The sequence below is a fragment of the Dipodomys ordii genome, unplaced genomic scaffold (assembly GCF_000151885.1).
Source record: "Dipodomys ordii isolate 6190 unplaced genomic scaffold, Dord_2.0 Scaffold2, whole genome shotgun sequence".
Lineage (NCBI taxonomy): Eukaryota > Metazoa > Chordata > Mammalia > Rodentia > Heteromyidae > Dipodomys > Dipodomys ordii.
Genome location: NW_012267218.1, coordinates 7,612,425 through 7,640,128, shown reverse-complemented (window position 1 = coordinate 7,640,128; position 27,704 = coordinate 7,612,425). Strand labels below are relative to the sequence as shown.

Sequence of the window (27,704 nt, the reverse complement as noted above, 5' to 3'; positions counted from 1 at the left end):
AAGCTAGCCTAACATTTTTGGTTTTGTTTGAGGAGGTCATTTTAACCTTTTTGTTTCTGTTTTGGATGCACATACAGCTAGTGGAAGATGTTTCTCACAGCAAGTGACAGCTTTGGGCTGGGTATCAGATGGCTTGAAGGGTCATGGGCATCCTGCCTCTTTGGAATGCTATAAGCAAGATGCTCCCAGAGCCTCTGCTCATGTTTATTGGTATATAAGGGCTGCCTGCTACATGCTTTGGGGAAGCGGGGAGGGAAAGAGCCAATCCACAGTCTTTATTATGTGAGTCTTTACAGAGAAGAGGGTATAGCATGTATGAGGCCCTGGGTTCGATTCCTCAGCACCACATAAGCAAAAAGAAAAAAGCCGGAAGTGGCGCTGTGGCTCAAGTGGTAGAGCGCTAGCCTTGAGCTGAAGAGCTGAGGGACAGCGCCCAGGCCCAGAGTTCAGGCCCCACGACCAGACCCCTCCCCCCAAAAAAGAAAGATCTGGGGTTGAGGAAGGTGGGAGAGTGGGAGATATACTTCTTTCTTCTCTCAGAAACCTTCTGCTCTGGTCTGTTCACCAGGCTATGCTTTCAGAAAGCCTCTGTAAGAAATCCACTACAACCCACTGCAAAGGATGCTGGTGCCAAGGGGCATCCTGAGACCCCAGTGCCTGGGCAGCAGCCGGTGGACTCCGCCCAGCTCCAGCACCAGCACCTTGTTCCTCATCCAGCCCCTTCTTCAAGGGGCTCATCTCAGTGCTCTGTGGGGCTTTCCAGGTCTGCATAGAAAGCTCAGAAAAGTGAGAGAGTATCTTGGGCCTACCCTATCCATCCAGAGTTCTGATTTTTTATTATTGTTGTTTGCCAGTACCAGCAATTGAACTCAGGGTCTGGACACTGTCGCTTAGCTTTTTCACTCAAAACTGGCACTGTACCACTTAAACCACTTCCAGTTTTGCAGGTTAATTGGAAGTCTCAACCGACTTTCCTTTCCACAGCTGGCTTGGAACCTTGATCCTCAGATCTCCACCTCCTGAATAGCTAGGATTACAGGCACCAACCCCTCTCAGATTTCATTTGACAGGAGGATCCCACCGGTAGAAAAGGCTAGACAATCAGAGCCTTACCTCAATCCAATCAGAGCAAAAGGGAATTAAATATGCAATCCACATCCCCAAGACAAAAACAAAGATCTGTGACATACAACAAAGCCTCCCCGCTCTTCCCTGGAATCACCAATTCCTGCCAATTCCCAAATATGCTGTCTGGGAGTCACAAAGCTGGGATTTGGATTTCCCACAGATAATCAACTCCTTGCTGGGCTTTAAGCACATCCCCTTTCCACCCATCCCTTCCCTACCCACCTCTACTCCTTCACAGACCTGCTTCCGAGGATACTGTGACAGCTTTCTCAGTGATGGGGACTGGGCATGGGTAACCACATTCATTTTCTTGTCAGGGAGAATCCCCCCCCACACCTGAAACACAAGTCTCTCCGGTTCCTCCAGAACCTTCAAGAACTACATGGCTCATGAGCTAAGATCTAAGCATAGACTGCATATTAATAAGAATGATAACCGTCTAACTGAGCAAGGCACACAGAGGCAAAACCCACCTAAGGGTCCAGTTGCAAACCTGAGTTCAGAGTACATAGCCAACAAAGGAAAGCACACTCCCCAGTCTTCGGGAAGAGAAAGAGGAAATGGAGATAAAGCAAGATCCAACAGGGGATGGGTGTGGGGGGGGGTCACGGGGAGAGCTTCAACTGTCCACAACCCTGAACAGAAAATAAAATGAAGTTTAAAAAAAAAGACCCCACCCCTGCTTGGGGTCCTGTCTTTTTATTCTCCAGACACGCACATCAGAGCCGGTTCATATCAAGCTGTGGGAAGAGCAGCAGGCAGTAAACCAGGAGCCAGAGGAAGAGAATGAAATACATCACATCTGGCTGCTGGACAAGCTGGGTCAGAGAGTCACTCTGCGGGCTCTGGCTCCCCTGCAGCATGGCTTCTCCAGAGTGGTTGGCCTTCCTGCAGAGAGGAAGGAAAGACAGACACTGCAGTTACCAGCATGGTCCACAGATGGACAGTGGACCATACCCTGCACCACTGGACAGCTCCGCCCACATCCCACCTGCAGAGTGGAGAGCTCCCCATGATGCACTGGGGGGAGGAAAAGAGGCCTCCCCCCCACCTCCCTACCCCCAGGCCATCTTAGGCTGAGGAGCAGCAGAAGCTGCCAGCCCCATTGCAGAGATGGGGCATCTTGACATTCACGGCACCTGAGTCAGTCCCCAAGGACGCCCCCTTTATAACCCAAAGCTCACCATAAGGAGAAATTAGGCCCTGAGAGCTCTCAGTCATCCTGGGATCATGGAGAGGACTTTGCAAGCCATTGGGAGGAACACAGAGCACCCCAATGACAGGTAAGGCACATTTCAAAACAGCCACTGGAAACAGAGCCATCCTTTCCGGTCTGGTCTATGTGAATTGGGCCGCTTTACCTTATATTTCACAGGAAGCACCTGACTTTAAAAGGATATTTTTGCTTTTGCCTTGGTAGGTAACAAGAGTGCTGGCTGAAGAGTTTGGAATGGGGTAGGGTGGGAAACCAACCTCAGACCCAAAAGTCTAAGAGGAGAAAGGGGGAGGGGGAAGAGAAAGGGGAGGGACTACTGTAGCAAAGCCTGGAGTGTTAGCATCTTAGGGCCAACTTCTGGACCACACTCTCCCTGAACCATCTCCTGCCCACTGAGGGGTGAGAAGGGGGCTTCAGCATTTGCCACCATCTACAAATAGAGGAATACACGCATGTACCAGCCAACCAATACGACTTTCCTGTCTTAAAAAATGCCTATAGGGGGCTGGGAAGGTGGCTCAGTGGTAGAGCGCTTGCCTTGCATGCCTGAGGCCCTGGGTTCAATTCCTCAGCACCAAATAAGCAAAATCAAAAAGCCGGAAGTGGCGCTGTGGCTCAAGTGATAGAGTGCTAGCTTTGAGCTGAAGAGCTGAGGGACAGTGCTCAGGCCCAGAGTTCAGGCCTCACGACCGGACCCCCCCCCCAAAAAAAAAATGCCTATAGGTAGTATCATGTTTTATTTCCAAAGTGATATATACTCAGTGCAGAAGACATGCCCACACTGATGAAGGTCACAGGTTCAACTGTCAACATGTCTCATAAAAGCTAAACATACGATTTGCCAAAAATTATGTCCTGCTTAGCTGAAAACTTGAATTCTCACTTGCATTTGGGGCAGGGAAGGAAAGTTATCTTGCTTCTTTTTTGTGTGACAGTCCTGGGGCTTGAACTCAGGGTCTGGGTGCTGCCCCTTTTACCCAAGGCTGGTGCTCTACCACTTGGGCCACAGCTCCAAGTGTAATCCTTTGGGGGGCTGGGAAGGTGGCTCAGCGGTAGAGCGCTTGCCTTGCCTGAGGCCCTGGGTTCGATTCCTCAGCACCACATAAGCAAAAAGAAAAAAGCCGGAAGTGGCGCTGTGGCTCAAGTGGGTAGAACACTAGCCTTGAGCTGAAGAGCTGAGGGACAGTGCCCAGGCCCAGAGTTCAGGCCCCACGACCGGACCCAAAACAAAAAACAAAACAAAAACAAAAACAAGTGTAATCCTTTGGTAGTTAATTGGAGATGAGAGGCCATGGTTCTGCCCAGGCTTCAAACCACAATCCTCAGATCTGTCTCATGAGTAACTAGGAGTATAGGCAGGAGTCATGGGCATCTTGCTTTATCTTGGTTCTTATTTAAGGAGTCAGAGTGGGTGAAATTCTAAGGCCCACACTCCTGGGTCCTGAGCAATATTCAGAAATGGGCCTCTAATTCCAGAAATCAAAATCCTTCCAAGCCAATTCGAGTATATGGCAAAGGATGGGCGGAAGAAAAGGAGGGAGAGGAAGGCAGAAGAAAGAAAGGGAGGGAGGGAGGAAAACAGGAGGAGGGAAGGAGGGAGGGGAGGGAGAGAAGAAGGAAGGAAGAAAGGGAAGGAAAGGAAAAACTAAGCAACACAATGATTTTGGCAGGGACGGGGACTTGTGTGTATGTGAGATGCTTTTCTGGTTTCCTATGTTCTAAACAGGCTGTTTTGCGGCAACTCAGCCAGCTAGTTCTTCAACGGTAAGAAATACTTTCATAGATATCCTGGTATGTTTGCATTCCCTCTTCATGTCTGCTCTGATGCCATAGAACTGTAAAATGAGCTCAGTGAGCTTCTGAGTATTGTACCTGCAGTGGGACAGAAGAGACATGGTCATCAGGGACTACAGGAAACCACCACGAGACTTCCCCTCTCCTGCCTGGCTCCATGTTTCCTAAGTCTGCAGCTGTGATATGGCGGCAAGCTCCAAAACCCAGACCCCTGGCACACCCACTCTGTGGGTAGCTGCTGGCACACCCTCTTGCCCCTTCCCCCATCCCCCACACTGAGTTGCTATTCATTTTCCCTGCTACCCCTTTCATTCTCCCAAATCATTAATCATGACACCCACAAAGCCTAGCTGACAACCATCCACACCAAGTAGGCAGGCCCAAGTCACCAACCTGTTTAACATTCGATTCCTTCTGTCATCCACATCTGCTGCATTCCTCAATTGGACATAGCTAAAATGGTCCTACAGTGAAATTTATAAACAAAACCCCGCAACCCAATTAGTAAAGATGAAATCTCTGAAACAGAAAACAAGATGATTTTAAACACACAAAGCCGAACATGCCATGCTTTTCTTGATACTGTAAACAGCTAGTTCCAAAATTAAAACACTAAACAAGTGACATTCACCACCCTCCTACCCACTGGTGATTGGGACAGGCCCACCCCCACCCCCCACCAAGCCCTGACCAGTGCTGGCATGCCAGCGGTTCCCAAGCACACATCTGGGGCCTAGACACTTGTAACTGTCAAGAGGACCCTCTCAATGCAGTCCGTCTAGACACAAGTGTGGGGGTAGAGGGAGGTGTCTTGCGCTCATTTATATAATGAAGAGGCTTTGGGGCTTTAAAATCAACACTTTATTTACATCCCTTATTGCCCGAAACTGGGATATCCAAGTGGACTGAACTTAATGACAAGGTTTCAATGTGTTTGTCTTCTATCCAAAAGTACAGGTGCTGCACTTCAGCTCTAGGCTGGGGAGGAGGAAGGATGGAAAGGCACTGATTAGCAGGGCCCAAAAAGGAGGAGAAATTCACATACTAACCGTTTCCAAAGACCTATTACTGTGCCGCCGAATGTAAATGCTGGAATCACTGTGGCTAGTCCTGAAAGACAAAGATACACATCCTGTTAGTACCAGCCAGGGCTTCCTCGAGGCTCCATGATGCAGTTACCTTCCACAACTACACTGAGTTGAGCCACTGACATCAGACCCAGAAACTTGCACCCGATGTGTCCCACTTTGTTGGACTGCACCTGGAGATGAAGTGGGCCCTCATCTACATGAAAGCACTGGATTCTGGATGGATTTTTAACTCCCAGTATGTGCTTCCTGGGGTCTGGGTTTGACCAAACATCTATTCCCAGGATTTGATCTTCTTCAATCCCAAAATATGCTGATTGCTCCTAGCTGCAATCACAGCATCTACTTGAAGCAACACTGTCCCCAAGAGACGGTGCCTTAAAGGAGTTCACCTTCTCCCCACACTTCTGTGATGTTTCCTAACAAAGCAGCGCTTCCCGCTGGGCAGGGACCCTGCTCTTCCCTCTCTGTCCTCCACAGGAAATTTGGTTCTTTTAGCATGAGTCTGGCTGTGTATTCATCTTGACTATAAAGAGTCTCCTGTGTGTCAGGAACCAGGCGAGGTGCCCAGGCCCATCTCCTGCCATCATGCATTCATTCCTTCCTGCATTCCTCTACCCAGAGAATAGCCACTGAATGCCAGCTGCCAGCCAGGGCTGTGCTAAAGGCTGGGCTATGTTGGAGAGCCCTCCATGCAGACCCTGACTTCACAGGATTGGTTCAGCCGGGGTAAGGCAGGTGATACACAAGGCAGGTCCATACACAAATGATTACAGGAATGACGGCTGTGAGAGGTGGTAAGGAGGCACAGAAGAGAGTGTAGGATGGATATACCAGCTATAGAAAGAGGGCTCAAACAGCCTTGGGAGATCCCAGACGCCTGCCTGGAGGAATGGGCAGTGGAGCTGACACCAAAGACTGAGAAGGACTGAGCCAGGGGACAGTGTTCCAGTTGGAGAATCGCCCTCAAGTGTGAAGGAGCCTGGAGCAGTGCACAGGTGGAGTTTCCTGACCCTCAGCGGAGGCCGGGGTACCTGGCTCGGGCAGGCAGGAAGGAGAGGCCCAGGGGGGGCAGAAAGCACATGGGCTCCTGGAGCCTCCCAAAAGGCGGGAGCCAAGAGGGGAGGTGGGATTGGGAGGGGAAGCGTCCATGGCTGGCAGGCGGGATGAGTAGACACCCAGAGGGCCCAGGATGGCTTCTTGGCATTAATGAGCACACCTCCAAGCTGCCTGCAACCTCCCCAGTGTTGAGGCACCCCGCCTTCAGACACCTTGTCACACTGCCTGTAGCCAGACAGGGAGGAGGAGTTGCTCTGCACCAAGACCTCAGAGTTGAGTTGATCATCACCCAGGGAGGGGCTTGCTTAGGTAGAACCGAGCATGTGACTGTGGCTCCTCCCCAGGGTACCAGGAGTCAAGGCCAAAGCTGCAACCAATTTCCACAGTGGGGACCCCCCCCCCAAAGCCTAGGCAGAGAAGACAGAGAAGAGACAGACGCTGGGACTCTGCTCACGCTTCCTCTGCCTCTTTCTACCTGGAGCCTCTCTGCCTACTCTCACGACACACCTCAGCCATTTCTCTTTGTGACCAGTGTAGTCCTCTGTAGGCCAAGAGGGGCCAGAGAAAGAATGGAGACTGTGGAGTCAGCCAGACCTGAGTGTGAGACTCTGCACTGCATGTCCTGAGCTGGGAGAACTTGAGGCCGTGGCCTGGGCCCCCGACCCTCCCATCAGCCATCATGAGGCAGAGTGCCAGCTCCGTGCCCCTGGGGTGAGCATGGACTTGGGTGAGAAAATGGTGAAGGGTGGTTACTGGAGGATTCGTGAGGATGGGGCCACCAGGGTCTTGGACACTCAGTGGCTCCCTACTTTCCCCATGACACAGGTGGCTCCTTTGGTGGGTTTGGAGTAGCCCACATGGCATGAGCTACAGACTTCCAAACAAACCCATGCCCCCCCCTCCTGGGAGCCAGGTCCAGTTTCCGCGTCACACCTATCTCCAGGGATGAGAGTCATACCTTCGCTCAAAGTCAGCGAGGCGCTCACTGACCACCACGCCTGCCTCCTCCTGGCTCAATCCACAGTGCTCTGGAGCCAGGGGGCTGAGTGCAAGTCTACCAATCTCCCTTTCCCACCTGCTTCCATCTAGGTCTGCCATCTGGTGCTCCCTGCGGGCTCCCACCCACCAGCCCACAGGGGGAGATGGGGGGGCGGGGGTGGGGGGAGAGGCAAGTTCCAGATCCTTCCAGGTTTGGTCAGGTGACTGTGACATCAGAGAATGAGGACACATATGACTCTTGTCATCCCGCTCCCCTCCACTCCCCCCCCCCACTCTGACCACATCAGAAAGTGCAGCAGGGCCAAGGTCAGAGCTACTCTGGCACCACCTCCAGGGCGAAAGCCACTGTCGCGATCCCCTACCTGGAAGGGACTCTGTGGTCTCCAGAGTCATCTTCGAGGTCTTCCGAGGACCGAACAGTCCCAGGCGCTACAAAGAAGGAGGTTTCTACATGGTCCACATGCTTTCTTTTCTCTTTCTTTTTACTGCTGGTTGACTCGCCCGCTACTTTCGTTTCTAATGGGTTCGCTATGTTTTCAGACTTGGTGGAGTCTTGGGTCTAGAAGACAAAAACAGACAAAGAAAAGTCAAATGTCCTGCTGGCAGAGGCCACAGAGCCCAGCAGAGCTCCAACCACAGCCTAGCTAGGGCGGCTCACGGACTCCAGCACAGCTCACCCCGATGACCCCCACCCCCACTGTGAAGAACTCAGAGGCCACAGAAGAAGGCAGGCTTTAGAGTCAGGAAGCTCTGGTTTCAACTCCAGACTGACTCAGCTATGGGCCCCTGAGCAGCTGACCTTCAATGTCCTTGCTTGACAAATGGATACAACCATTTCTGGCCCTTTTCCTACGACATCCCAAACAGGGTGTCCCTCCAGTGCTCTACCTGTGGTGGTGGGGGGCGGTGGGAATCCGAGAAGCCTAAGGGGTTCAAAGGTGGCACACACAGGTAAGTGGCCGAGAACAACCTTGACAATCACCCCAGTTGTCCTCAGCCTCCACCTTGGAGACAGCAAGGCCTGATCTCACCAAAGGCCCCTTCCAACCATGCTGGCAGAGGGCCTCCTTTGGGAAGTACCAGTGTGGCAGGCCTGGCTTCTGATAAGTCAGTCTACAATGTGTGTGTGTGTGTGTGTGTGTGTGTGTGTGCGCGCGCGCGCGTGCATGTATATGTGTGTGTGTGGTGGGGGTGACAGGTAGACCCCTAGGATCTGTGGGACTACCAACCCTCTTTTCTCTGCCCCACAGATGGTGGCTGTGCCCCTCCCGCCCTGCCCCCTCAGCCGCCATTCCCGCCTCTCCACCTGAGAATCCTGCCCCTCCCACCATGCAGTCCTGAACGAGCACACACACACACACAAAAGCCACCTCCTTTGTGGTGGTTTTCCAACTAAATCTTAAGTGGCTCTTAAGGACCCTTGAACCCCCTTTTTTCTGCAGCAATGGAGAGTTTGCCTTCCTGTGTCTCCCTGCTCCACCTGGGATGCAGAAGCCTGAGCCATTTATCTCTCTGTTTCCCTCCTGGCTTCACCCTGCACCCACCGTGGGCAGGAGGACTATGCGGCCCTGCCAGGCACCAGGCTGGTCTCTGGGGCCCTGCACACCTGACTCCCTCATGCGTCTCTCCAATCCCTCTTGAACTGCTGGCCCCATAGATGGAGTGGGCAAACAAGTAGCAGACAAGTGTGTATCCAGCAGCTCAAGCTCGCAGTGAGTGGCCCCTTGTGTTTGCACAGCCATTGGATGCCATAGGATGAAATGTGGAACATGACAAAAGCCTTGCAGAATTACTGCGGCCAGTGAGCTGGTGCCACTGTCACCAGAGGTTGCTGGCTGTCGCCACCATTCCCGTGCCTGGCCAACCCGCACAGGCTACATCTTGTGGTAGGTAGGGCCTGGGACGCATCTGGCCACATTGCAGGAGGAGCTCTATTTTGAGAGCCCACCCTGCGTTACCTGTGTCTCATAAAGGGCATCTGAAGTCTGGGTTTTGGGGTGCCTGAGAGGAAAGCTTTTTCTCACCTCTGTCTTTTTTTTTTTTTTGCCAGTCCTGGGTCTTGGAACTCAGGGCCTGGGCGCTGTCCCTCAACTTCTTTTGCTCAAGACTAGCACTCTACCACTTGAGCTACAACACCACATCCGGCTTTTTTCTGTGTGTGTGGTACTGAGGAATCAAACCCAGGGCTTCATGCATGCTAGGCAAGCACTCTACCACTGAGCCACCTTCCCAGCCCTTCACCCCTGTCTTATCAAGAGGGATTTCCCTGGGAGAGAGAGAAAGGAGAGAGAGAGACAGAGACAGAGAGAGAGACAGAGAGAGGCCTCATACTCTTGCCTGGATTTTTCGCTCAAGGCCAGTGCTCTACCACTTGAGCCATACCTCCACTACTTCTGGCTTCTAGGTGGTTAATGGGAGATAAGAATCTCATGGACTTTTCTTTCTGGGCTGGCTTCAAACCATGATCCTCAGATCTCAGCCTCCTGAGTAGCTAGGATTACAGGTGTGAATCACTAGTACCCAGCAACCTAGAATTCTTTTTTTTTTTTTGGGGTCCGGTCGTGGGGCCTGAACTCTGGGCCTGGGCGCTGTCCCTCAGCTCTTCAGCTCAAGGTTAACGCTCTACCACTTGAGCCACAGCGCCACTTCCAGCTTTTTTTTCTTTATGTGGTGCTGAGGAATCAAACCCAGGGCCTCAGGCATGCAAGGCAAGCACTCTACCACTGAACCACCTTCCCAGCCCCAACCCAGGATTCTTGAACCCCACCATCAAGTACCTGCTGGCTGTCCTCAGGGCCACTCTCTTTGGTCTCTTTGTGGGGAGCTTGGGGAGTGGGTGGGGTGGCCCCAGTGGTGGCCCCAGTGGTGGCCCCGGTAGCAGCCCCGGTAGCAGCCCCGGTGACGCAGGGTGCGAGGCGGCTGGCGCTAGGGTGGCCCTCATCAGGCGATGAGAAGCTGCAGCTGCTCTGGGAGCTGTAGGCCTCCTCCCTGGAGTCCAGGCCATGGAGAAACCCTTCGGGCTCATCCAGATCTACATCGTCTTCGTTCTTCAGCTCCTCCGCACCTTCCACATATGCTTCCAGCACAGCCGCGAGGGGTACCTCGTAGTGCGGGTAATAGAAGAGATCGTGAGGAATGACGGAGATCTTCGAGAGCGGTGGGGAGGGCTTGAAATCCAGGCCTTCTTCGCTGTGGCTCCTGAGGGTCTCCAGGCTGATGTTGGCACTCGGGGGATTGGAAAGCAATTCTGCGCTGATTCCCACAAGGGCTTCGGCTTCCGCGTCGTCCTCACTCCCACGCCGCGTGGACTTCTTCTTGGCCTTTTCAAACACCTCTGGCTTTTTATCTGCGGGGGCCTGATCTGGAGCTGCGCCATGGTGGTCCTGAGCTTCCAGGCCGGGGTTCTCGGGGGGTTCACCCTCATGGCTGTCTTCCTGGGGTGCTGGTGACTCGAACTTGATGCGGGCAGATTTGGCTCTCCTCTTCCTCAGCTTTTCAGCATAACTGTCAGTCCCTTCCTCCTCCTCTTCCTCCTCTCTCTCGCCAGGTGTCTTGTCCTGGGGTGAAGGAAGCTCACCGAAAGCCTGGCTGGTAGAAGCAAAGTCCACCAGGTCGCTGTTAAATTTCGAAGCCTTTAACGGAATGCCTTCAAAGTAATCGTCCTTGTTCATAGCCTCTACCGTCAACAGCTTCACCTTGATCTCTAACGACTCGGCCATGATCACATCAAGGGGTGGATGAGACGTTTCTTCACCATAGCTGGGTGGGCTTTCTAAGGTGCCGTTACAAAATGGGGAGCCCTGGGGAGCTGAAGCCGGAGGGGTCGGGGCATCTGGCCGGGCCGCATCCCCGGGGGCTTTGTCACAGGGGGCCTCCAGGATCGGACTGGCTTCGGGGTCTGGCTTTTTCTCCTGGGTCAGCCCAACGGAGCAGACATGCCCATCTGGTTTCAGCAGCTCTTTGGTGGCTCTCCGGCTCCCTTCAAAGCGGAGGTCTGGGTTGTAGTTGCTGCAGGACGCGTCCTTGTAAGTGTCAGCCTCGAAGTGGACACTCTTCTTGATGGGCAAGGAGGTGGCTCTCCGGCTCTCCTTCCTGGTGGACAGGATGGAGGAATCTGGCGCTGGCTCGTTGATGGGATCTACCCGCCCCGGGACATCCTGGAGGACTTGGTCAATGATCTGGTGCATGAACTCGTTGTTGCTGTCGGCATGGGCCGGGTGGGACACGGTGCCCAGGCTGAAGCCCTTCCCACTCTCAGGCTGCTCGCAGACAAACACTTTAGCAGGTGGTGGGTGGCTAGACTCGTGGTTGACGGTGCACGCACGCTCGCCATTCTCAGGCAGGAGGAGGATTCTGCTCTCCTGTTCAGAAGGGGTCTCTTTGATGCGGACAAAGGTGGACTCAATGGGAGCTTCTCTATCGGGATCCACAAAATCTTCCTGTTGAAAAACACAAGACACCAGAAAATAACAGGTACAGCCACTGAATACATTCCCTGATCAAAACTCACACAAGAGGGAGGGGTAGCAGCTCGCTCCTGTAATCCTGGCTGCTGGGGAGGTAGAGACAGAAGGATCGAGGTTCACGGTGAACCCAGGCTGGGGAGCTAAGAAGACCCAGTCTCAAAGAATAAGCTGAGAGTGGTAGAACACAACTGTAATCGCCAGATACTTAGGAAGAGGGATAGAAGGAACAAGATCCAAGGCCAGCCTCTGACAAAAAGACACCCTTTCTTAAATAAATAACTGTAAACAAAGGGCTGGGGGCATGGATGAAGTAGTAGAATGAAAGAGTAACTCCCTAGTGTGTGTGAAGCAATGAGTTCAAACCCCAGCACCACCAAAATAGCAAAAGAAAACTACACACAAAGGCCACTTAAAAACAAACACATAGCTGGGCGCTGGGGGCTCACACCTGTAATTCTAGCTACTCAGGAAGCTGAGATCTGAGGACTATGGTTCAAAGCCAGCCCAGTCAGGAATGTCTATGAGACTCATCTCCAATAAACTACCTTAAAACTGGAAGTGGCGCTGTGGCTCAAGTGGTAGAGCGCTAGCCCTGAGCTGAAGAGCTGAGGGACAGCGTCCAAGCCCAGAGTTCAAGACCCATGACCAAAAAAACCCCCAAAACCCCACAGTATTCCACTTAGGAAATGATTATGAAAGTTTTACATTCCTGCAGCGATACAAAAATACCAGATACATAATACAAAACACTAAGTTGGGTTCCCCCCCCCCCAAAAAAAACTGTAGATGTGGGGCTGGGAAGGTAGCTCAGCAGTAAAGTGATTGTCTCACATGAACGAGGCCCTGGGTTCAATTCCTCAGCACCACATAAGCAGAAAAAGTCAGAAGTGGTGCTGTGGCTCAAGTGGTAGAGCGCTAGCCTTGAGCTGAAGAGCTGAGGGACAGAGCCCAGGCCCAGAGTTCAGACCCCATGACTGGCAAAAACAACAACAACAACAACAAACTGTGGATGCAAAATCAAGTACTCTGTGTCCTTGACAGAAGAGAGATTCTCAGCCAGAGATTCTTTGCCTCTCTTTCTGTCTGGTTGGCTTGGGTTAAACCACCTGAGAAGGCAGGACTAGCCCATCCTGGATCCCTGCATCACTGCCATCCGGGGGCTGAGCACAGGTGTGTGTGCCGGTGCCAGGGCAAGTTCTAAGAGGTCTGGTCCCTTCCACTCTGCCCCAACAAGAGCCTGCGATTCTAACACCGAAAGCAAGCTTCACACGGCCACTGATGGAATCCGGCGGGTTGGTAAAATTGTTCCATTGGCTAACTAAAGAATCAAGAAGCCAACAGCCATGTCAGATGCGGCTCCATGTCTATGCGGCTCCAGACATTCTAATGGGGCAAGGCAAGGCGCGAGGTCAGCTTGTGATGGCCCCTGCCGTCCACCCGGGGGTCCAGCCCGAGCCCCGCCATGTCCGGAGGCTGGCCAGTTTGTGAGTGGAAGGTAAGAAAAGGCAAACATACGGGTTCCAGCTCCGGAAAGCGCTCTAGGAACTGGGCCACATAAGTCACCACAGACTGCTCGTCCGGCGTGTCGACCATGACGTCTGTGGAGAGATAGGGGAGTTAGCAGGCCACGGGACACACAATTCCTCAACAGGGACGCAGGGTGGTGACGTGAAGGAGCCCCACACTGCTGAGAGGGTCTCCTTCTTCGTTCCTACTTGAGGAAATTTAGGCTCTAAGAGCCCTTGAGGTCTGGGGAACCAAACCCCAAGGTGGAGAATCTAGGTTTCCTCCTCCCCAGGATCCCATCCGTCCTTCCCCATGTCCTAATCTCTCCCATTATGGACAGTCAGGTCCTGCTGGCTCCCGCAGTGTGTCTAGAAGGCCCCACACCCCATCCTACCCCAGACTAGCTGGACAGACGCACGCGGAAAGCAATGGGCCAGGCGCCGGGGGGCCAGCCTCGCAGAGGCTGTCACTCTGACATGCGCTGCCCCTGCTCAGTGAGACGCCCACCGCGTGGCTGTAGACAGAAGCAATCGCTTCTAAAACAAGCTCGAGGATGCCAGTATGGAACAGCTGAGTAACTCTCAGTCCATCCTACCAGATGGACTATTACACAGCCAAGAAAAATATATAGCGAGGATATCATTGCGGTGTAAAGCCCTTATGTGTTCAGTAAAAATGTGGTGTACGTTATACATACACAGGATGATGCTAACTCTGTACAAAGGTTGTAACTGGATGCACAGGGATATAGACGATAGAAAACTCGCTTCATTACTTTTTTTTTTTCTGATTTCTAAATTTCTACCTGAAATGGAAGGTGACCCATTTATCATGAAAGAAAAGACAGGGAGAGGGGAGTCAGCTCACCTTCCGGCTCCAGGAGCCTGGGGATGTGCAGGGCATCATGGGCGATGCTGAATGCCTTCTCAAGATTTTCCCGCATGGGATCCTCCAGGGCCTGCTTCATGTCCACCAGGCTGGGGTCGATGGCCTTGATCACAGCTAGGAAAGCCAGCCCGCTTCTCCAGCTACCAGCAAAGTCCTGCACCGCCACGCCGTACCTGAGGGAAACAAACAGACAGCAGCCACGTGAGCTTGAGGAAGCCAGGCACTCCAGACGGGAGGTCAGCGTGGGGTGGGGGGGTGGGGGTGGCTGGGGACCGCAGGGGGCTGGGCACCCTGGCCAGAGAAGACGCCCCAAGCGCTGTGCTCCAATGAATGGTCACATTTCCACTTCCGGGTGAATGGTCACACTTCCGGATGAAGGGGTCAGGAGGCATACATCCCAGGTTTATAGAGGCCCAGCTGAACACTGGGTTCACCTGCAGGGATGTGTGGAAAGCGAGGCCAGGATGGCCTCACCTGCCTCCTCTGTGTTCTGCCACCCGGGCCTCAGGCAGACCACACACCCTCTCTGAGCTTCAACCCTTCAGCTGTTAAGATACAGATTACCACATGGGCATCTTGCTGGTCCCCACCAGAATGGCTGTTTTACTGTCAACCCAACATACAAGGCAAGCGGCACCCAGAAATCAATTGCTCAGAGACAGCCACTCTTGGTATGCATGAAACAAGGTTATAATTTTCTCTTTTTTCTGTCGTGCAACTTAAACTCAGGGCCTGGATGCTGTCTCTAATCATTTTTTTTGGGGGGGGGTTGGTCATAGGGCTTGAACTCTGGGCCTGGGCGCTGTCCCTCAGCTCTTCAGCTCAAGGCTAGCGCTCTACCACTTGAGCCGCAGCACCACTTCTGGTTTACTGAGTGGTTTATTGGAGATAAGAGTCTCACAGCCTTTCCTGCTCAGGCTGGCTTTGAACCACAATCCTCAGGTCTCAGCCTCCTGAGTACCTAGGATGACAGGCGTGAGTCACCAGTGCCCGGCTTGAGCTCTTTTGTACAAGGCTAGCACTACACCACTCTGAGCCACAGCTCCACTCCCAGTTTTTGGTGGCTAATTGGAGATAAGAGTCTCATAGACTTCCCCGCCTGGGCTGGCTTTGAACTATGATTCTCAGATCTCAGTTTTCTGAGTAGCTAGGATTACAGGCGTGAGCCACCGGCACCCAGCTAAGGGTTATAAGTCTGATAGAAAGGGACAAAGAGGGAGAATTCCACCAGGCCCAAGTCCTGACCCCACAAGAGTCCCATTTTCTCAACTGTCATCATAGTTGACCTTTCAAAATAAAAACCCCAGACAACTTTTTATTTCAAAATCCCATCAGAGTACCAAAACGTTGCAGGGGCCGGTGAATGGCCTGGCAAGATTGCCGAAGCTTGCCCTCGGTGACTGGCACTGATGCACAAGGGGACAGGACTCAGAGCTGAGACTGGGACAGCCTTGATTACGACATATTATTTTGTGTACGTCGGTCCTGTGGCTTGAACTCAGGGCCAGAGTGTTTTCCCTTACCCTTTCACTCAAGGCTGGTGCTCTACCACTTGAGCCACAAATCTACTTCCAGGTTTTTTTTGGTGGTTAATTAGAGACAAAAGTCTTACAGACTTTGCTACCTTGGCTAGCCTCAAATTGCAACCCTTAGATCTCAGCCTCCTGAATAGCTTGGAGTACAGGAGTGAGCCACCGGCAGCCAGCACCTTGATTACTATTTGAAAGGTGCAGATTGTGAAAGACTCTGAGGTCTAGTTATCAATGTGCACACACTTGTAGCATGTGGGGTCTATGGAAAGGTACACCCAACAGAGCCCCCTGGCTCCTGTTCATCTCTCACCAGCTTCCTGCCAACAAAGTCTCCACTAGGAATATGCCATCTGGCCGCAAAGACTGTGAGGGACCTGCATCTGGCCTCTGATCATCTCCACGTAGCATTGGGCATGTGGGCAGGTGGTCCCTTCCCTCCCATCCCCCATCCCTGCAAACCACACACCACGCCAGGCCTGCACTTACTTCCTGGTCTTCCTCTGCACCCATGCCAGCAGGGTCTTGATGGCCTTCCTCTGATCTTTCACCGATAGTGCCGCATTCCTCTCGGTGGTGGGGGTGGGTGGATAGGAGGAGTCTGAATCTGTGCCCGCCGAGCCGGGTGACAGGCTGGAAGATGGGGAGCTTCTGCTGAGGTTGCCCGTGAGCTCCTTGATCTGGAAGGAGAATGGAGCTTCAGATCCCAGAAACAGAGCCGGGCCTTCGAGCTCACGTCTGTAATCCTAGTGACTCGGGAGGCTGAGATCTGAGGATTTTTATCTGAGGCCAGCCCAGGCAGGAAAGTCTGTGAGACTCTTCTCTCCAATTAAGCAACAAAAAGCCACAAGAGGAGCTGTGGCTCATGTGGTAGAGTGCTAGACTTGAGTGAAAAAGCAAATCGAAAGCACTCAGGCCCTGAGTTCAAGCCCAAGGCATGTGTGCGCATGCACAGTCACATGACCATGTCAGGAGAACCATCCTCTGAGCCCAGAGAACCCCTGCCTGGTGCCACGTGGGCATTCTGCAGCTCTCCCTGACCCAACTCCTCTACCCATTTCTCCACCTATACGGCCGGATGCTGATGAAAAATGCAGAAGCCCAGGCCCTGCCCTGGGGCCTCCATTCACTCAGAATCTGCATCTCAACCCCCTCCCAGTTAACTGCACAGTAGGGTTGAGAAGCTCCTATTCATCCTGCAAAACCCAACTCTGCTCACCCCCTCCCCACCCCATCTGTGTTAGCGGCCTGGCTCACACCTCAATCCCAGCCTGCACTGTGGAGCCTCTGTGGTCCCAGAGGGTCAAGAGGACAGGGCTTGGTCTGTTCAGGGCCTGCCATATTGGAGAAATTCAGCAGACATTTCTCAGGTGAATGAAGGCACGTGTGTGATTGAGGATGCATTCCCGGATGCGCCCAGCATCCTTCCCTGCCTGCCAGCACCAGGGTCCTTCCCAGCCCCCGTGTGACGCAGACCTAGCTCACATGGCTTTGTTGTCTATCACTTTTTATTATATCCACGGCTCCCATTTCACAGATAGGCTCGCAGAATGAGACTGAGAGGGAGCAGAAAGACACACAGACAGAGACAGACAGAGAGACAGATGGAGAGCCTTGTTGTTTTAAAGTTCAGGGCTCAGACAGAACGAGACCCATGGGGGAAAATCTGGTGCCGTGAGGAGGCGATGGAAGAGCGGACCCCAGTGCTGTGTGTGCAGATCCCCGTTCAGCGGGTAGGAAAGCCAGCAGGGCAGCCCCGGGTCTCTCTCACCGGAGCCTGGCCCGTGGCCCGGCTCTCCTGACCCACGGTCCTTACTGTGTGCCCTGGAGGGGGAAAATTCACCTGGAAGAAGAGGATGATGTTCCATATGAGCCCGAGCACCAGGGAGGGGTTGCCGTCGGCGATCTCCGCTGCATCAATGCTGACCAGCCTCACCTGTGGAGAAGCGAGCTGAGCGTGCAGGCCTGGGGGCCACCCGGCCTGGCCCCCCACCTCCCCAGCCTGCGTGTCCGGCTCACCTCGTGCCCACCATCGCCTCTCAGGGACACCCGTGCACACACGCATATGCACCACACACAGAGTGTGCTCAAGCCCTGACTCAGCTTATCCTCACATCACACCTACAGTGGAGGACATTCAGGGAGGTTTCAACTTGTGCCGAGGACCACACGGTGCCACGATTTCTGCCACTGTCACCCAAGGAGAGGCTGTGGTGACAGCCCGGTAGGCCTGTCTGCATGCTACACTAACACCAACCAACTCCAAGGTTAGCACCTCCAAGACCCAGCGGCCATGGACGGTGGGAGGGGAAACATATGGCTGATCAGAACCCTGAGTTGGGGTAAGGCTATCCCAGAGACGGTGTCGTGACAAAATATCCTCCAACGGGTTACAATGTGCCCAGTGTAGAGACCCCTGGAAGTTCATCGAACTATTCTCTGCCCACAGAAGCATGCTCTTGAATCCACCTGTGGCCCCTGGACCAGCAGCACGCCCATCACATGGCCACTATACTTATATATTACCAAAGACAAGGATTCAGGTGCTGGCTGGGGTGCAGGGATGTTGGGGGGGCGGTCACTGGCCAAACCATAACTGTATCTTACAAATGAGACCGAAAAGGGCCAGAGGCCACATCAGGCCACATGGCCCTGCTACACACTTTCTTCTCATTGTCAAACTACACTTTATACGTGTAAACCCCGGTTTTCAGGGGGAGGAGAGGAAAGAGAAGGTCCTCCAAAACAGACATGGAATTCCACCCTGGAACATTTGGCCTTGGCCATGGCGGGGGGGGGGGGGGGGGGCGGGGTTTCGACCGCCAGCCGACGTGTTGCGGAGGGGGAGGGGGAGGGGGAGGAGTCGCTCGTTCCCTTTCGTTTGTAATTGACGACGACGCAATAGGCGAAGGGGAGGGATCTCATTTCTGGTGCCTGACGGGGGGGGGGGGGGGGGGGGGGCGGGGGCAGTGAAGAGGCTATTTCCCACAAAGCGATTTCTTCCTCCTTCACCTCCCCCCTCCTCTCCATCACGGCTCTCTCTGAATCGTTGGACTCTGGCCTCTGATCCTATCGGCTGTCAGTTTCTGACAACACCAGTTAGGCTCCCGTGAACCTAACTGAGGCAGACGTGGAACTCTCTGGGCGAAGTCAGTTTGAGCTGGTGCCAAGAACCTAATTCAGACAACACTGGCTCATCACCGGCAAGAGCGGAGGCCAGGAAGGAAGTTGTCAATACTGTGAATAACATGGCCGATCAAATTCAGGTCCAATATTCCATCCACATTCCTCACGGGTGCTCAGCCTCTATGACAAATCACATGTGAGATTTCCCTGTGTGTTTGGGGGCCCAGGACTGACAGCTCCGCCCCAGCCCTGCTCTGCAGCTCTCGGAACAGGAACACATCCTGGGTCACCCTGCGAAGGAGGCAGGGAAGCATTCAATCCCCAAAGAAAGAAGGAGGGGGAGGGCCCGCCGGCCGGTGCCTCCCACCAAGAGCTCCAGGCTCCCCTGCGTCTTCTGCCTCCTTCCTCAGAATCCTGCCAGACTGAAAACTAAGGGAGCAATGTTGGCACATCCCCTCTGAGCAGTCACCTGCAGGATGATAACAAGAGGACCGACAGGAAAATGGCTTCTCTGTGGAGCACTGAGCACTCCGCACGGCTTTCCTGGGTTAGTTCCTTTAGTGTTCACCCATTTCACAGATGAGAACACCAAGGCTCTAAGAGGCTTCCATTCTGATGGGCAGCCCCGTCTCTGTGGCATACAGTTATGGGGGAGAGGGCAGCAGCCAGCGTAGCTCCCAGTGGCAGCCTCCACCTGCAACAGCAAGGTCTGTCTGCTGGCACCCACTCCAGCTCTGGGCACTGTCTTTCCTGGAGGTGAGGCCCTATGTGCAGCCCCTGGCTTTGTGTGGCTCTGTCAGGTGGGCACTGCATCTGCTACCTCTCTGTGGACAGTTGTGCCATTGTCCCACAGTTCCTTGGATTGAATGGGGAGGCAAGGATTGGAAATGGAGTCACACTCCAGGACCGGGGCTGGTTCAGTGGACCACTGTTGTGGTGTGGCGGACACAGTATCGGCCTTCACAGTGTGTATGTGTGTGTGTGTGTGGGGGGGTGTCTCTGAAGACATCGAGGATGTACTTGCTTTTTAAGGGGCTTCACTGGGAGCTAAGTCACATTCCATTTGATTCTCCATCCAGAGTAAACGGGTTTGTGAGTGAACTCACCGACACGTGCGAGCGTCAGTAGTCAATTCTACTACATTTTCATCACTTCTAAAAGAAGCCCAGACCCTTTGCTTCCCAGCCCCAAGCTACCGTTATCTACTTTCTGTTTCTAGAGATTTTTCTGTCCTGAATCACATTTCTGGGTCTGCCCTCGGGTCACCTGGCCTAGAATTTTTAAGGCTTATCCATGATGTAGCACACATCGGTGTCTCATTCCTTTTCATGGCTGTATAACATTCCACAGCATGCGGGGACAGGTAAGGTTGGATTGACAACACAGAGGATGACTTGCTCCCTTGGGGGGGGGTCCTCACAGGGAGCAGGGCCGCAGGCCCACACCGTGTGTCCTAGAGACCGGATGACCCTGCTGTCCCTGGGCTCTGTCGAGGCTTCCAGGTCATTCCTGGAGTACCAACCATTGTTCTTAACAAATGCTTTTTCTGCTAAAAGATCAGGCAATGTCAGCCCCTATCACTGACCACGAGGCCCCTCAAGTGACTCGCACATTAGGGGAGCATTTCATCAGGGAAGCTGAAGACGTCTCTCCACCCAGATTGACCCCTGAAACCTAACAGAAGTGGGGTCCTGGAATCTCACCCCCTCCCCACAGACTGGAAGCCGAGTTGCAAACACAGAACACCCACATCAGCATCAGGAAGTCGTCGCCAAGCAGGGAGAATGCTGCCCTCTTTCCCACTGCTGCTGCTTTGCTTCTCATTTACTGAATTCTAACACAAAGTTTCACACTCCGACAAACTCACTACACTCGGACTCAGAGGAATCAGAGGAGGAAAACATACAAGATCAACAAATTTCAAGGACCCGAGGGTCAGCTAGCTGTTCAGCCCTTTGCTGGAGAGTTCTAGCAAGTGGGCAGGTGCCAGGCGGCCGCACTGTACCCCCAGAGGACAGATGCCATTGAGCTGAAGCTTGTCTAGCCTGGCAGTGCAGTGGGGTGCTCTCTTGAGCGTTTCTTGTGACCGGCACTGACAGTTACGACGATATAGTTTGTGACAGGGCAAGCTCATGTTACCGAGATGGGCCTCGGACACTTACATTGCTATCTTCCAAAAACTTCAGCGCTTTCGCTATGTTGTTCAAACGAAAAATACGATGCGATGAGGATTTGTACTCGTGCAGCTGTAAAAGAAGGCAGAACGAGATTGGCTGAGCAGACGTGGTGCCTGCAAATGCCCAGGGGCAACACAGGTGTCGTCGATATTTTTCTTTACCTCCATTTCTGCAGAAAGTCAGGGGCTTGTGGCTAAAACCCACCTGGACTGCATTCAAACCAGAACACGTGCCTCTTGTGCCACACGGCTCTAGCACCAAGAGTCCTCAGAGAGGCCAGCCTCCTAGTTCCTGGACTTAGCTCGGAGGAGCTGGGGGAAGGGTGAGCCCCAGTGGTCCACAGGGAAAGGGGGTGGTTTTGTCCATCTTTTGTGTCTCCTGGCTTGTTAGCCTCCCCACCCTCCTCCCTCCATGTGCAGCAACATGCAGCTAACACTTGAGTTAGAGCAATGTGCACTAGCTGTCCTATGGCCACTGAGCTTGAGAGCTACCCAGCAGAAGCTGTCTGGAGTGGCACCATAGACAGTTATCTCCGTGAGGAACAGAGGGGAGGGGCTTGGTTGTCTGGTGTTACTGGAAGGTGAGGCCTTGGGGGAAGAAGTTAGGCCTTTGGGGACGTGCCCTTGAGGGGGAGACTAGAATGCTGACCTTTCCTACTTGCGCTTTCCTTTTCTTTTCCTTTCCTTTCTCTTTCCTTCCTTCTCTCTTTTCTTTTTTCCTTTCTCTTCTTTCCTTTCTCTTCCTTTTCTCTTTCTCTCCTTCCTTCCTTTTTCTCCTCTCTTTCTCCTCTCTTTCTTTCTCTCTCCTTCCTTTCCTTCCTTCCTGCCTTTTCTTTCTCTCCTTTCTTTCTCCTTTCTTTCTTTCTCTCCTTCCTTTCTTTTTTCGTTTCCTCCTTCCTTCCTTCTTTCCATTCTTCTTTCCTTCCATTCTTCCTTCCTTCCTTTCATCCTGGGACTTAAGCTCAAGACTTGGGCACTGTTCCTGAGAATTAGCCCTCTACCATTTGAACTCCTGCTCCACTTCTGGCTTTTCACTGGTTAACTGGAGGTAAAAGTCTCATGGACCTTGCTGATCTGGTTGGATCCGAACCTGGATCCTTGGCTCTCAGCCTTCTAAGTGGCTAAGATTGTAGGTGTGAGCCACCAGCACCAGCTTCTCTTGCTTCTTTGTTGCTGTTCAGTGAGCTGCTCCACTGATCCGTTGCTCCTGCCTTACCTCAGGCTCAAACAACATAGCTAAGCAATCATGGATTGAAATCCTCATCTAAAAAAACTATGAGTCAAAAATGAACCTTTCCTCCTTGATCTTTGTTGGCTTCAGGTTTTCTGTCACAGTGGCAGAAGCTAACCTCTCTATACACAAGAGAAACTCTCAGTGATTCTTCCCTTCCCCTTTCTTCCTAACCCTCCAGTGATATACATACCAGATTTTGCCCAGACAGGACTTCTAACAATGCCATTAGGATTTTGCCATCTTGTATATCAACAAATAGGTCTGTAACTTCTAGAGGTGGGTCACACTGTAGGAACAGGAGGAAAGAGGCAACCATCACAAAACCATTTCAAAGATGCAAGTTTCAGCTCTAGAGAGAATATTCAGATGACAGCTTGGTCCACATGCAGAAAGACCATCCAAAGAGACAGAAGTCATCACCCCGAGGTAACCCGCTGGGTGGCAGGACAATTGTGCATAGAGACCCAAGCACAGAGAACTGATCGAATATGTGACCTTGGGAACCCTCCTAACCCAAGATCTCATACATGTGGGCCACAGCCATATTTCTGCTTTATGAGGAAATAGAGTGTCTCCACAGAACTCCGCGGAATTTTATTGAGACCTACAGGAAATGATGATGCCCAGGCCTTTCTATCCAATTTGGGGAAACTGAAGCCCTTTGCATCAGGCCATCCAGGGGAACCCAGTTCATACGAATCACCTTGTGACAGTGGACCTGCATCTGTTATTCTTGGCTCAGTCTGGGCATTGGTGAGGTTCCCCATCTCCAGCCTTGAATGTGCCTAAGCTTCTGTTGACTAACCATGCTTGCTGACAGTCCCTGTCCTGAATGCATCCCGGCTGAGGCTTACTGCAGTTCAACCTCTGGGCCTTGGAATCTCAGTGAGGAATTCCCTCCAGCTTGGGGGCTGGGCTGTGGCAGCTGGGCCTGGCTGGCGTGCCCTGCCCCGAGCCCAGCGGAAGGCAGGCCTTCACACAGGAGCCGGGATTCTTGCATCTCAGTGTTCCAGGTCAGACACAGCCCTAAGCAGCCAGAGACCCAGGGGTGAGGGGAAGTCTCAGAACCCAGTGCCGGCCTTGGCCAGCTGTTGTTTCCTCTGGGAAAGCCTTCTTCCTTCCCCCTGAGAGCCTGAGTCTGATTTTATTAAGGAAGGGAGCATTTCCTTACCCTTGAAACAAGCCCCCGAACTCCCCTTAGTCCAAATCCAGGGTGAGTAGGCCCCCAGGTTCAGAGAAAAGGGCTTTGCTTCAAGGACAACAGAGACTTGGAACCAAAGGGCAAATGATTTTCTTGGCAAACCCTGCTGCTCCCTGGGCCTGGTCCAGGCCTGTGGCATGGTGGCATCGGGTTACCAGGCTCTTACAGAGATGTTATTTCTGCTAATCCCAGACAGAAAACGAGAGGCCGGAACGAAACAGCCCCTGAGAAGTGTTCTAACAAGATTTCCAGCCCCCAGCCTGACCGGGGCCCAGCCTGACTCCGCAGTTAGACCTGAAGAATAATTTCCACTGTCAGTTCCTGTAAGAGCCTCTCCCGGCCAGCTCCAAACTAGGCTTTGGCTGGGGTCCATCCTGCGGGAATGGCGGGGGCCGGGGGGGGGGGGGGGGTGGGGGGCGGGGAGGCGGCGGGATAGGGAAGGTTGAAACAGCTCCAGCCCAAACACTGCCCCCCAGAATATTCCATGGACTTCAGGCGATTGGTATGACCGAGTCAACAGCACCCCTAGGGCTTTCTGCATGATCTAACTCCTTTGGTCAATTAGGGAATTTTTCCAGAAGCCAGAGGCTCAGTAAATATTCCTGACAACCTTCAAATTGCAGTTAAGCCCAATTCACCAAGGAGTTCCTGGGTTTCCTTCTCATGAAAGGCTGCTCTTGAAAGTCTCAGAGCTGGAAACGCGGCTGTTAATTTTGCCGTTTTATTCCATATCGGTTTCAGGTGCTGTCTGATTTATCCTGGGAGCAGGCGCTACCCACCTGCCCCCCCCTTGCTCCCCCAAAAAGGGCCAGGAGCTCCACCAACAGAGAAGGGAAGAATGCAGTTCATGGGTGGTGGGCAAAGGTGGGGGGGATACTTGCTCCCCAACCCTTTGTTCTTTTCTCAATTAAAAAAAAAAAAAGACAGACGTCCTGGTTCTACTGGGTCCACAAGGAACCACCCGCCGCTCAGAGGCACCTCAGGTATTCATTTAGGAGTGCATGAACCGCTCAGGTTTGGGGACCAGTTTCCTTTTTTTCCAACATGTAATATTTCACATATGAACAATTCTGAAGATACAGCCAACATCAAAGCAACTGGGATGGATTTACAGTGGTCCCTGGGTGCCACCAAAGGGTGCTCGCAGGAACTAATGACAGCACTGCGTCACCCATCCTGCAGCAGGGACTGGTACCCAAAGAGAATAGTAGCGTTTCCCCCTGCAACCCCAGGACTGTGGGCGGCCCGGGGGTCCAACCTGTGGGTAAGAGGGTGTGGATTCCTCCTTCTCTGACTGCTGCTGCTTTGTTCCGAAGCCGGTTGCACACTTTGGTAGGGAGAGTGCCTCAGCGCCTCACAGATGTGAGGCAAGCCAAAAAGGCATGGGTGCAAGAAAGAACATAAACAGGGGGAGAGAAGGGCCACAGAATTAAATACACAGGAAAAGCCACAGAGTGCAGGGAGGTCTACGTCCTGTGGGCGCCATTGCTTCCTCATTCTAACAGAAGAGGGGATCTGGGCTGTTGGAAGGACTCAGGAGACCGTGCATATGCGTGGTGCTAAGCAGGCTGGGTGGAGCGGGATACAGCACATTGGAGGGGCTGGTAACATTCTCATCAGTAGCCATGTGATCAGAATAAAAAGGGAATGTGGCTTTGTTTAAAAAAAAATTTCTATAAGCCAGGTGCTGGTGGCTCCCACCTGTAATCCTAGCTACTCTGGAGGCTGAGATCTGAGGATCATGATTTGAAGCCAGCCCAGACAGGAAAGTCTGTGAGAGCCTCTTATCTCCAATAAACTATTCAGAAAAAGCCAGAAGTGATACAATAGCTCAAGGAGTAGAGTGCTCACCTTGAGCAAAAGAAGCCTAGGGATAGCATCCAAGGCCTGAGTTCAAGCCCCAGGACCAAACCTTGCCCTCCCCCCACCCCCAACACGCACATTCTATAGTTCCAGCATCAATCAGTGCAAATATCTACAGATGGCTCTTCATAGAGCCCCCAGAAAGGTCAGCAGTGATGGAGGCATGGGTGAGCGCGCCCTATGGATGGAAACATGGCATTGTTCAACATGGAATGCCTTGTAGCATCTGCTCACGGATTCCTACTAAAGACAGGAGTTCCCCTGGCAACCCCAGGACAGGTGACTGTTGGGCTCCATGCTTTCCACAATCAGGTGAGAGCAGCAGTAAGAATGCAACGAACACACGAGAAGAAAGAACACAGAGCTGCAGTCTCCTTCCCGCCATCCAGTGACAGATGAGTCTTATCTCTTACCAACCCCAACCAGGCTGCCACTTACCTTTTCCAGATGTAGATTTATCCACCGAGTAAAAGTCCTCTTCTGTACATTCTCCCTCTCAACTGAAAACAAAGAAATGCCATTAGCAGAAAGGAAAATCCTGCCACTCCCCACCCAGGAAGATTCCACATGGAACAAGGTGCGACTGGAGCCCAGGGGGGCTGGGGGCGGTTCCCGTGTAAGTGCATTGCCCGTCCCCAAGGGAGGCTGGCAGGGGCTTGTGTGCCATCCTTAACCCAGTTTCCCCCAGCCCAGGCCCCAAGCCTCTGTGCGATCCATGAATTTAGAGCCTCAGAACAAATTATTCTAGACACTTATTCTAGACTATGATTCTAGACAGTTCCGGAGAAGCGCTGGTGGGCTGTGAGTGAGAGCTTAAACCTAGTTACTTGGGAGGCAGAGATGGGAGGATCACAATTTAAGGCCAGTTCCAGCAAAAAGAAGTTCAAGAGACTCTATCTTAATCAATGGCTGAGCATCGTGACACCTACCTGGCATCCCAGCTGCCGGGAAACACAAGTAGGTAGGTCACAGCCCATGTTAGTGGGGCATAAAGTGAGAATTTACCTTGGAAAAAGGGCTGGAGACATGGCTCAAGTGGTAGATCGCCTGCCTAGCGAGTGTGAGGCCCTGAGTTCAATCTACAGTATTGCCAGGGGCTGGGGGACACAGAGGGCAGCTCTGCTAGTTGTTTCTCAGTAGCTTGATGGTAGAGATGGGTAGGAGCTGGGATGGGGGAAGGCAGGCTAGGGAGATCAATGATTGGGGGCTAGAATGTTCAGAGCATGAGGGAAAAGAATCTGACAGCCTTCGGTCAGCTTTGAGTCTTACCTATCAGTTTTGTTTTGAGGCTTGAACTCAGGGCCTGGGCACTGTCCCTGAGCTTTGTCACTCAAGGCTGGTGCTCTCCCACTTGAGTCACATCTCCACCTCTGGCTTTTGAGTCTCTCAGGCTTCTCTGCCTGGCCTCGCTTCAAACCCTGATCCTCAGATCTCAGCCTCTTGAGTAGCTAGAATTATAGGCATGAGCACTGGCACCCAGCATTCCCTCAGTTTTATGGATATCCGACCTGCCTAGGCTAAGAAAGGAAACTGTGTACCCCATATGCCAAGTGCAATAGAGTCCCTGGGGCTAAAGTTGCCTTTGTCCCCTTCTCTAAATGAGCATCAGGAGCACAGGAAGATGTTCCGCTTGCCCAAGTCACAAATCCATGAGGATGGTTGAAGGACAGGGGTCAGTATGCTGCCAAACTGGAATTCTCTGAATTCTGTGAACAGGTGCGCACACACACACACACACACACACACACACACACACACGCCCCATGGCCTGGGCCATCTCTGTATCCTCAAGGATACGGATAAAGTGCCCATGGAGGTTCACCAGGCAAGCATGTGGTTCTTGGCACAGAGAAACCCGTGGTGGCCTCTGTGGCATGGAACAGTAGAGCCCTGGTTGGACAACCCCCACATGCCTAAAACCATTTCACACATCTTTAGCAATATTTTTTTTAAATTAGAGCCAATTTTACTACCAGAGTAGACAAAAGGGGAGGGGGGGGCGCCTAGGGTTTTCTGTAGCGACCATGGCACGTTTTCCCCTTGGCCTCATTATTAGGTAGACAGTGGCATCATAGATCAAATTTTAATTCTTTCAAAATCTTTTCAACAGCAGACAGTAAGTGTACATGTAACAGCTTTGCTCTTATTTTCCTCCTTTTTTCTAATGTCACTGGCAAGTAGGCAGGAGGATTAAAGTTCTAATTCTAGTATAATACCATGCTTCACAGGGACGGAGTGGGAGAAAGGAAAGGAAGTTGGCAGAAATGAGAGGCAGGTAGAGGGGGCTATTGCTAAGGTGGGTGAGTCTGAGTCCTGGGGACTTCTGGGAGCTTGGAGAGGGTCCGGTCCCAAGAACCAGCTGAGCTCTTTCCCTCTACCCACATAGATCTACCTCACCCTCCATGACTGTCATTTCCCACAGCTTCATCAT

General features: G+C 52.6%; 1 protein-coding gene across 1 annotated transcript; it reads right to left on the bottom strand.

Annotated features, from left to right (window-relative positions):
- Window positions 1-1,790: 1,790 nt before the first annotated feature.
- Clmn (calmin (calponin-like, transmembrane)) lies at window positions 1,791-27,704 on the bottom strand. The gene is made up of 14 exons (XM_013013216.1): window positions 27,671-27,704; window positions 26,203-26,214; window positions 25,712-25,773; window positions 22,400-22,495; window positions 20,962-21,045; window positions 17,517-17,609; window positions 16,163-16,353; window positions 14,124-14,317; window positions 13,266-13,348; window positions 10,062-11,723; window positions 7,647-7,843; window positions 5,188-5,248; window positions 4,532-4,602; window positions 1,791-2,016 (listed from the first exon to the last, which is right to left on the bottom strand). The coding sequence occupies exons 1-14, from the start codon at window positions 27,702-27,704 to the stop codon at window positions 1,848-1,850; spliced, it is 3,009 nt and encodes a 1,002-aa protein (XP_012868670.1). The 3' UTR covers window positions 1,791-1,847.